Raw genomic sequence first — 10,612 nt, 5'->3', positions numbered from 1 at the left:
TCTTCCATTCGCCCACTTGTCCCATATTCCTCCTCCATCCCAGGGAGATTATCCCCCGGCCACGAAGCTGCTGGGGATGGTGTTAGAGCCCAGAGCTGAAGACCCTAAACATTTGCTGTGGAACAGGATGGGGAATGGTAGATTGGTGCTCACCTCCACAAGGACCGACAGCAATGCCGACACGGCCACTGTGACAGAGAAGGACTCATAGTCACCAACAGCCTTGGTGCCCACGTGGTCCTCGAAGGCCCAGAGTGTGATGTAGAAGCTGATGAGCGAAGTGCTGACCCCATGCAGGAGGGTGACACCAAATATACGGTAGTTGAAGAGCTCATCTTGCTGCCCAATCATGTAGAGCTCAGGGAACTCCAGGCTCTTCTTGGCACTCACGTCCTGCCAAAAGGCACTGACCATCACTAGAGGGGATGTAGGGATTGGGCCACCCCACCCAACACACACTCTGGGAGAGCTGCAGTGGGTCCCTCTGCCTGCTGGCTCTGGGGTGATGGGGAACAGGCACCCCAGGACTGCTGCTGAGCTCCAAGTGCCCATTGAGCCACTTGGTACCAGTACAAAGGGCTGTGCAGATGGGGTGCAGCAACCACCAGGCTGATTCCCACCTGCCAAGGACTCAGCCTGCTGGCACAGGGCTGGATGAGCCCGGTGAAGCCATACCTGCTCCAGAACGCCCACGGACAGTATGGGGTAGGCAGTGTAGAAAATGTTGTAGAGTGCAAGGAACCAACCCTCGTACAGAGGCTAGAAGGGAAGAGGAAGCAGCTGTGAGCTCAGAGGTGCTTTGGAAAGACTCAGGAAGGATTCCCAGGCCCTAGGGGTGAGTCCAAGAAACTCACATCCAAGCATGGAAATTCCCATGGACTTGCCCCACGCTCTGCCTCAGCCCCATTTTGTCTGCAGCGTTCCATGCGGAGACAGCGATGGGGGCTGGAGCCATGCAGGGCTGGTCAAGTCACACTGACAGCCCTTGGGATAAAAGCTCCCGTTTTGGAGGAAACCAGCACATGGGATCTTTCCCGGCATCTATCCGAGACTGAGCTGCAGCTCACAAGGACATCCCAGATCTCCCCAGGGCACTTCTCCCAACACATCCAGGTAAAAAGCAGATAACCAGTTGCACCTCAGCCAGACAATCCCCCTAAACTAGACATGGCAAGGGAGAAAGGGGACCAGGGTGGTGATGTGGACACACGTCCATCAGGCAGTTCCAGGCACAATCCCTGCACGGAATCCCGAGCAGGGTGGGGTGTAACACCAGTGTAGGGACCTCCATGGGATGGATGAGGCCCCTATGGATAGATGCATCCCTCACCTGAGCTGTGAATCCGCTGTGGAAAGCAAACCACACCTGGGCCATGAGGCCAGCAAAGGTTTTGTAGAAGAAGTGCTGGAGGAACTTGCAGATGCGGAGGTACGCCCAGCGGCCGTGCACGAGCAGGAGGCGCTGGAGGTAGGAGAACTGTGCCAGGGCGTAGTCACTGCACTGCACGGCTTGCATGCCCTCCAGCCCGCTGATGCCCACCCCAATGTCTGCAGCTGGGGAGGACAGGAGGGTGTGAAATGCAATCACAGAATCACCAAGGTTGGAAGAGACCTTTAAGATCAAAGCAGAGGCTGAAGTGGCAGAGATAGCAGAAGGGGCATCACCACTCCCTACCAGCAGGACATGCCAGCTAAAACCCACACTTCCCTCTGCCTCAAGACTCACTTTTGATCATGTTGACATCATTGGCGCCATCGCCGATGGCCAGTGTGGTGGCCTTCTTGTGCTTCTTCACCAGCTGCACGATGAGGGCTTTCTGCTTGGGGGTCACCCTGCAGCAGATCACTGCCTGGCAGCTGGAGGCCAAGTCCACGAAGGCCTTTTCCACCAGATCACTCTGCTCCTCCGAGCCCTCAGCCCTGCCACAGGACAGCCACTGCCACAGCCACCCCTTCTCCTCCTTCAGCACCTCTCCCGTGTGGAGGATCTTGTCCTTAGAGGAGAGCACATGTGGTTGGGACCTCACCCATGGCCTTGAGTGTGAGAGCTCTCAGCTCATCCAATGCTCTCAAATGCTACAAAAAAGTGACTCCAGTATTGTCCAAGTTCAACACACAGGAGGCACTGTGTCCGTGAGACCAGTATGTCCCAGTATGACCAGGAGAGCGTGTGATGACCACCCAGTCTGTATCATCTCAGAAGGCTGGTTAGACAGGTGTGGCTGAAGCTCCTCAACACCAAATGGTCAGCGCAAAGTTGTGCCCCTCTGCACTTTTCATTCCTCAGCCCCAAATGGGCTTGTCCCACCCCTTGGACAGGAGGACCATCACATCCTCCACATGCTGGTGCCACCCAGGACTTTGCTATCACCAAGGCATCCAAGTGCCACCTTACCAGGAAGTCCCCACTGATGATGATGGCTCTCTTGTGGCATGAAGCCCCCGGACGCTGCTGGGAGAGACGACTGCTGCACGGGGCATCCCCTCTGCCACTGAGGTTGTTGTTGCTCACCCAATAAGCCTGGAGGATCTCACTGTGTGAGGAAGGGGTGGTTGGAGCTGAGCTGAGGACACTGGGCATGCTGCCTGGCTTCAGCTGAGACACAGTTGGCCTCTGCCAGCTCAAAACAAGGGAGATGGGACTGGCAGCCAGTGGTGAGAACAGGGGGACAGAGAGGGGAGCCCAAGGGCTCACTGATCAGAAATGAGCCTCTCTTCCCATGGTTTAGAGGCTCGAGAGAAGTTTAAACCCTTCCTGGTCAAAGCCTACCAGGAGGAGTGTGCTGTGGGGACAGAAACAGATGGGGAGGCCTGGAAAAGCATCAGCAAATGAGTATTATGGACATCAGGGCTGGGACAGGGAAGGAAAAGCATCACTGACCGAGCTGAGCTCTGCCCACCCTGCCCTGGTTCCTATGCCCTCAGGAGTCTTCAGCAGGGACAGCAATGTCCTGAACCAGGTCGTCACGATTCCTCACCTGATCTCCTTCTCCTCCAGGATCTCCATGTCGTCTGTCAGCAGCTTGCACGCATAGCCAATGTTTGTTGCAGTCTCTGCAACATGCAGGTGTCAGTGGTTGATGGTGCTGCCCCTCCCCAACCCAGAGCAGCCCCCAACTCTCAGCTCCCACAGCCCTTGGTGGGCAGCAGCTGCTGGAGGCTCTGCTCCAGCTCTGTGCCATCACGTAGGCGACTTCCCCAGCCTCAGTGGGTGGCATGGTCTGTGGGACATGCTGCTGTTGTAAAGGAGGCACCAGAACCCAGTTCCTGCCTACTCCCAGTGTCTCATCTCTTTGGTCCTGGTTAGGGGAGAAGCTGAAATATGTTGGGGAGGCCTGGGGGGGCCTCCACTAACCTTGCTTGTCTCCTGTCAGCACCCACACTTTGATGTTGCCCATTTTCAGCAGCTGGATGGTCTCAGGGACTCCATCTTGCAACTTGTCCTCAATGGCTGTGGCCCCAAGCAGCTGGAAGGAGGGTGAGTGGGTGTCATGACATGGGGCAGGGCAAGATACAGGAGTGGGAATCGTCCCTGGATCCAACCAGGAGTCCTTGCAGGGGGTGGACACAACCATATATCCCAGTGTCTACTGGCATGTCACAAAGTCACCCCAGGTGGGGAACTCCACCTGTCCTCCCACCCAAAGGATGGATGTTGGGTTGGACACTCCATGCCCTCATCCAGGAAAGCAGAATCCCACATTCCTGCCCTCTGGGAACCAACACAGGTCGTTCTTCCTAACCCCCAGCCTGATCCCACCTGCAGGTTCTGCTCCATCTCCTCGTACAGCTTGTCCAGCTCTCGTGCGCGGTCCTGCAGCAGCACACTGGCCTCATGGTGCCTCCTGCTCCACTCGTGGTACTCTGCCTCGCTCACCTCCTTGCTGGCCAGGCACAGTGTCCTCAGGGTCTCCTCTGCAAAGCGCTGCAGAGATGAGACATCAGGACTCCCCTCCCTCACCAGGACCACTGCAGGGTGGAGCAGAGCATCACACCAGCCAGCCACGATGCTCCCATGGGCACAGCCACAGACACTCTGGGCTCTGAGGGTCTCCCTCTGGGCTCTGACTCCCTCCCCCATCCAATGGCATCCCCGTGAACACCCTTGCAATGCGGCTGGTCCGTGCATAACACTGAAGGTGGATTTGATGCCCTCTTAGCCCCTGTCCCATAGGCAGGTGAGGCTCCTAGACTGGAAAGCAGAAAGAAGGACCAAACTCCTGAAGCCAGAGGGAGATAGCAGCAGGGGACTCCAGGACACCCAGCCCAAACCAGCAGCAGGGCAACTAGTCCTCAGGCTGGCGTGGGACTCACATCCAGCGCCCTCTCGGTGAAGGCCTCGTCGTGCCCTCGCCTCTGCAGCCTCTCCAGGATCATCGTGTCAGCACCCTTGGTGTAGAGCCGGATGGTGCCCTGGGGGTCTCGCACTGGGAGGGAGGGGAGGGACAGCTTAGGCCCCCGGAGAGACGGCTCACGCTCATCGCTGTCCCTGTGCGATGGCCATGCTGGCTCATGTTGGCACCCAGAGGCACCACAGAGCACACTGGTGCTCTTCCACCTGTGGCCGTAGGAAGCACAGGAATTTCCCCAGATCTACATCCCCACGAGGCAGGATCAGGCCTCAAGGGCTGTCAGTTCCTCACACAATTCCTCTAAGCCTCAGCGGATTTACTTGCTCTCTCTTGGCGGCTCAAACCCTTCTTGTTTGCCTTTAACAAGGCAACCAAGGTGAGCAAAACCTCAGGGATGACCAGCATGGTCCTCAGGAGCCCCTGTGCCAGCTGCAGTCGGTCACAGCCATCCCAGTGCCATCCCTGACAAGGCTGAGCATGGAAGGGACCTCTCACGTTCCTGGAGGGGCCCCCTGAGACACCCCATCCTGCTCACCCAGGACAGACATCCTCTTGCGATCACTGTTGAAGTCCAACATGGCCAGCACTTCGTACGTCCTGGTCCTCCCCAGCTCACTGATGGTGATGGTGTCTTGTGTTCGGGCCAGAAAGACATACCCCAAGTGCCTGGCTGCCAACACCAGTGCTTCTTCATCTGGTGAAGCTGCCTGATACACCAGCTGGTCTGCAAAGGAGAAGTAGGGGCTAGACATGGAGACTCCCAGCCAAGCAGTGCTTGCACAGCTGAAATACTCTGTTCTTGCCCAGCACCAGCATTGACTGTGGACATCCCAAAGTCCAAGCTAACAGGCTAGGGAAACTCAATCCTATGTGTCTCATCAGGAGAGGGACTTGGGACAAGGGTCTGGAATGACAGGACAAGGGGGAATGGCTTCCCACTGCCAGAGGGCAGGAGTAGATGGGAGACTGGGAAGGAATTCTTCCCTGGGAGGGTGGTGATGGGCTGGAATAGATTTCCCAGAGCAGCTGTGGTTGCTCCATCCCTGGAAGTGTCCAGGGCCAGGCTGGACAGGGCTGGGAGCAACCTCAGCTAGTGGAAGGTGTCCCTTCCCATGGCAGGGATGGAACAGAACGGGCTTTAAGATCCTTTTCCAGCCTAAACCATTATTCTGATTCTGTAAGTCTGAGATCTCTTCGGCTCGTTGCTGCAGACAGGACAAGTGCCCAGACATGGATCTCCCCTATGGTTCTGTTCCAACTCATTAGCTTTAAACCAAACCCAAATGCACATGTCTGTGACACTAGGACACTAGCCCTGCTGGGCCTTCACACCACCTGTTCCCACATGACTGAGCTTTACTGGGTGATGCAAGAAGCCACCCCAGCCTCAGTGCCTCGAACGGCAGCTCAACCCCGTTCCAAGCACATCAACCCACCACCCTTCTCCTCCACCATGACGGTGTGGCAGAGGGCCAGTAGCCTCAGGAACTCCCTCAGCGTGGGGTCGCTGTCCTGCTGGGCAGCTTCCAGCAGCGTGGCATCACAAGCATCCAACGCTTTCTTCCCATGGCGGCTCCAGCTCAACCCCAACCCCTGCAAGAATCATAGAATCATCAAGGTTGCAGGAGACCTCTAAGATCATCGAGTCCAACCATTAACTTGTCACTGCTGGAACCCCCAAACCATATCCTCCAGCACCAGATCCAGACACCTCTTGAACACCTCCAGGGATGGTGACTGCACCACCGCCCTGGGTGATATCCCAGTGCCCGAACACCCTCAGAGGGAAAACATTTCTCCTAACATTTGATCTCAGAGGCAGAGGCAGGATGCTGGTGCTCAAAGGAGATGGAGCACGGGGTGCTGTGATGTGATACAGCAACACTGCTTGGCATGGTCCAACCCAAGGCAGAGTGTGAGCCCAGCTTGGCACTGCCCACACCAAGGGGATGAGTATAAAAAGGCTGGGAATAAAACCCCCTCAAAATCAGGACTGTATTCTTTTATAAACCCCTGTCCTTAACTGGCAGCTGAGAACAGGCGACCGTGCCAGCCCAAGGAAGCACAGGCCACTCTTGCAGCACGGGGCCGTTGGGCACAAGCTGTGCCACCACACGAGGCTGAGTGAGACGGGACGGGGAGTTACGCACCAGTGGCTCTTTGTTCTCGTGGCCTGTGCCTGTACCTGCCAAAGCAAAAACGATCCATTAATAGAGAGCTGGCAGGCAGCAGCACTGGGAGGGCTTGGAGCAGCTTCTCTGCAGGGTCTCCTGCTGGGCAACAGCAGCAGGAAGGTACCAGTTCAGCATCTGCCCAGAGCTGGGCGAGAGCCAGGCTCACTGGGATAGCCAGGTCTGACTTGACATCATAGCATGTTAAGGGGTTGGGATGGAGCTTAGAGATCATCCAGCCCCAACCCCCTGCCCTGGGCAGGGACACCTCCCAGCAGAGCAGGTTGCTCAAGGCTCATCCAACCTGGCTGTGAACACTGCCAGGGTTGGGGCAGCCACAGCCTCCCTGGGCAACCTGTGCCAGTGTCTCTCCACCCTCACAGGGAAAACTTCTGCCTGATAGCTAATCTAAACCTCCCCTCCTTGAATTTGGACCCATTGCCCCTCATCCTGTCACTGCAGTTTCTAACTAACTATTCCTAACTTATTTGGCTTTTGGACTGTGCAGAGTTTCAACATAATTTGAATGTTAAAAATCCAGGTTTACTTTCCCCCTCATTGCCCAGGAGACTCTGCTGTTGGCCAGAGGCTGCTGGGATTTCAGCCATGCTGCTCCACTGGGTGCAACACGATATGTCGGGCAGGGAAAATTGGGTTTACTCCTGCTTAAAAACTTTGGTAGAATTTTTTCCACTCCTTTTTGCTTTTATCACTGTCCATTTGTCTCAAGCACTTGATACTTATCTCAGGAAATAGGAGCTCCATGCTAAAGCTCTGGCCTAATTCATCACGACAGCTCCCAAAAGTGAGCTGAGAGCTCAGGTATAGCAATACCAAGAGGAAGGACTTGGCAATTCTCAAGTTTTTAAGGAGAAAACCAAGCAGAATCATTAAAAAGGCTGCAAAGAGAATTACACACATTCCCTACAAGGACACAACTTAAGGGGAATGGTAATTCTTTTGCCTCCTCCATAGGTCACCTGAAAGCCTCAAGGTGCCCAGATTTGGAAAGTTACCAGAAAAGAAAAGAACCAGTTCCAGGTTTACCTAACACAAGTCCCTACCCACTTGTTTCCACCAAAGGTTACCATAGATGGTCCCATTGACACAGCATTTCTTGAAGCTCATAATGTTTTGTGTCAAGGTGCCAGTCTTGTCTGAGAAGATATATTCGATCTGGCCAAGCTGGTCGTTGAGGCTGGTGCTTCTGGCTTTGGCTGGGATGTCCTTGGCAGCATAATACATCTCCAGATCCCAGTTGATAAAAAAGCTGTTCACCAGGTAGATGAATTCAAACCTAGGGAGTCAGGGAGAAAAAAAACTTATGCTGGGGAAGGAAAATATGTTCCTCACATCCCAGGGGCATCTGGGGACTTGACTCAGGTGATATTGACAGGGGGGAATGCCCCACCTGGATCCTATTGTTCTGGGCTGGAAGAGGCAAGAGGGTTTTCATTGCTTGTGGCCAGGTTTCCAGAAGGCTCATCACCCACTGGGCCCCATTCCCCTCTGGAATTCTGGCCCTTGATGGCTAAATTCATAGATCTGGAGATTCAGTGAAGGGCCAAAAGGTTTGGGAAGTGCTTCTTCTAACACAAAATGTGATTATTGCCTGTTCACACCAACTGTGCCCTTCTCTTGCCCACCCTGCTGCAGCTCAGAGCGGGAGCACCACCTTCATCAGCCTCATCCTCATCCTCATGATTTCCAGCACCAGCACTTGTCTTGGGTCTCTGTTCTGTTTTTCCTCTGGGAAAATCTCAAAGCACATCCTCTCTGCTTGTAGGATACACAGCACCTCCCTCTTTCCCCTCACACAGCTAAGGGAGCACATGGGAATGTCTTGGTCCAGGACACACCTTGACAGTTTGTGCAGCCCCAGTTGGGGACGACCCAAGAGCCAGGTGATGGCCAAGGGCATGGAGGGGGGTCCCGAGCTCTGATCACCTCCAAGCTCTGTGTTCCTTACGTTATGTACATGGACATGGGAATGATGATGCTCATGAGGATCATGAAGCCCCAGAAGCTGAAGAAGGCCTGCTGGGCAGGGGTTGTGTGCTTGTAGAGAGCAGACAGGTAACTGTGCTTCTCCTGGAACGTCCTGGCCCAGAATCCAGAGGCAACGGCGAGGCACAGCGACACGACCAACAGCACCAGGAAGATCTGAGGTGGGAAAGTCAGGATGAGAAGGTCCCAGATGAGACTGTCCCAGAATGAGAACATCCCATCACAGAGCCCACCAGAATCTCTTCTAGGACCACTGTTGCTTTGAGCAAGCTGGTCTAGTGGAAGGTGTCCCTGCCCATGGCAGAGGGTTGGAACAGGATGATCTGTAAGGTCCCTTCCAACCCAAATCATTCTGGGATTCTCTGATTATGCTAAACCCAAGACATTTTGAGCAAAATATTGCAAGCTTAAGAAAATCAGCACCACCCAAGCAAACAGCCTCTCATGATGAGACCTGTGAGCAACCCCAGGAGGTCAGTGGAGCAGGACAGAGGTGTTTGCACCACACTCACTATGATCACCAGCCGGTCCATCATCCGGTCCAGCTTGGTTTTCTTCCTCTTGATCTTTCCACAGTTCCTCATAATTTTGGAATCAAATCCTGGACGAGAAATTTTTCAGAAGTGAAAACACAAGTCCACAGCCCCAGAAAGTTGACTTACAGCTAAGCGATGTTGGTTTCCTCCATAACATCTCCCACTTCTGAAGACATCGGCGGAACACGTCCCTACATGAGTGTTCATCGAGCCGTGGCTGCACACAGAGCATTGCTGCTCACACCAGATCTCACCTTTCCTCTCTACCCACACCTACCCATGGCCAAGCCCTCAGCTCCACAAAGTGGAAAGGATCCAGGATGTGGTGCAAGTGATATATAACCTGGGATGAGTAGAGGTTTGATACCACAACATCACCTCCTTGCCAGTGAGCCCAACACCAGCAAGGCTCGGGACAAACAACTGGGGGTTTGGCTGCAGCAGCAGATCCTCCTCGAGTCAGCTGAGAACAGGAGCTGCTGGTGCCAGAAGCACTTGGGCAGCTTAAAACCCCCGAGGCCCTGGGTGTTTTCTCCCTTCACGGCCTGGGCACGGACACTCGCCTGCGTAGATCACCAAGCCGTAGCAGAGGTCGGTGTTGCGGATCCTGCAGCCTCGCAGCAAGATCCTTTCGCTGTCCAGGGAGTAGGTCTCACCCCTCCACTCCAGGGTGCCAGTGAAGCTGTGCATGCGGCTGTTGGGCTCCTCACAGGTCACTCTCCCTGGGGCAGAGGGCACAGTTCAGGGGGAAACAAGAGGACCTCCCTCTTCCCCCAACCTCCACACTCCTCTCAGGGAGATTCAGGGCTTGTCAGGGCATCTCTAGAGGGTTTGGATGGCTCAAACTAAGGCTGAGCTGGAGGTTGAGGGAGGTTGGTCAGTCCAGGAAGCACACTGGGATATAACCTGAGAAGGTACAAACACAACCCCTTCATCCCCAGAGCCTCGGAGAGGGCAGTCTGCATCCTGTGCAGACGGAAAAATTCCAGGGTCTGAGCTCAGGTTTGAGAACCAAGACCATGATTTTAGTGAAAAAATCAAGCTCCAGAACAGGGGGAATGTGCTTAACATTGAAGGACTCATCACAGAGCCACTCAGCAGGGTCCAGAACAGGGGGAATGTGCTTAACATCGAAGGACTCATCACAGAGCCATTTAGCAGGAGAAGCACCTCCACACAAGGTCTTTGGTTCCTGGCAGGCAGGATCAAGTGCAGCATGAGTTGGGCTGATGGGGACAGAGGGGACAGAGACTTTCTGAGACCCATCCTGCCTGTCCAGGACACTCACCATCAAAGGCAGCCATGCTCTCCTCACTGCCCAGCTCCTGGTGTGTGACCAGAAGGGCTTGTCTGAACTTCAGGTTTGTTTCCCTGTGAACAAGAGCCAGAGAAGGGAAAATGAAACACCCTGTGGGGCGACAGAGCTGTTAATTGTGCTGTCAGACCCATGGGACAGAGGTGGCCATCAATTCCTGAGTGTTACATAATTGATGGCAGTGAAAAGCTGAACAGGGACCTATGGTGCCAGGCAGGGAGCACTCGTGCA

The 10,612-nt window shown here is 54.7% G+C and overlaps 1 protein-coding gene across 1 annotated transcript in view; it reads right to left on the bottom strand.

Moving 5' to 3' along the window:
• ATP8B3 (ATPase, aminophospholipid transporter, class I, type 8B, member 3) overlaps window positions 1–10,612 on the bottom strand; it is a gene marked incomplete at both ends in the record, with an annotated part of 14,680 nt that overhangs the window by 580 nt on the left and 3,488 nt on the right. Inside the window, 17 exons of the mRNA XM_009069833.1 lie at window positions 154–393; window positions 676–759; window positions 1,331–1,554; window positions 1,727–1,994; window positions 2,396–2,534; window positions 2,979–3,054; window positions 3,356–3,467; window positions 3,761–3,925; window positions 4,315–4,427; window positions 4,888–5,076; window positions 5,789–5,945; window positions 6,503–6,537; window positions 7,612–7,820; window positions 8,493–8,686; window positions 9,043–9,131; window positions 9,630–9,788; window positions 10,355–10,437. Coding sequence (XP_009068081.1) covers window positions 154–393; window positions 676–759; window positions 1,331–1,554; window positions 1,727–1,994; window positions 2,396–2,534; window positions 2,979–3,054; window positions 3,356–3,467; window positions 3,761–3,925; window positions 4,315–4,427; window positions 4,888–5,076; window positions 5,789–5,945; window positions 6,503–6,537; window positions 7,612–7,820; window positions 8,493–8,686; window positions 9,043–9,131; window positions 9,630–9,788; window positions 10,355–10,437 — 2,536 coding nt within the window. The remainder of the gene's footprint in view (window positions 1–153; window positions 394–675; window positions 760–1,330; window positions 1,555–1,726; window positions 1,995–2,395; window positions 2,535–2,978; window positions 3,055–3,355; window positions 3,468–3,760; window positions 3,926–4,314; window positions 4,428–4,887; window positions 5,077–5,788; window positions 5,946–6,502; window positions 6,538–7,611; window positions 7,821–8,492; window positions 8,687–9,042; window positions 9,132–9,629; window positions 9,789–10,354; window positions 10,438–10,612) is intronic.

Source organism: Acanthisitta chloris, unplaced genomic scaffold (assembly GCF_000695815.1).
Source record: "Acanthisitta chloris isolate BGI_N310 unplaced genomic scaffold, ASM69581v1 scaffold34942, whole genome shotgun sequence".
Classification (NCBI taxonomy): Eukaryota; Metazoa; Chordata; class Aves; order Passeriformes; family Acanthisittidae; genus Acanthisitta; species Acanthisitta chloris.
This window is presented reverse-complemented; position numbering and strand designations above follow the sequence as displayed.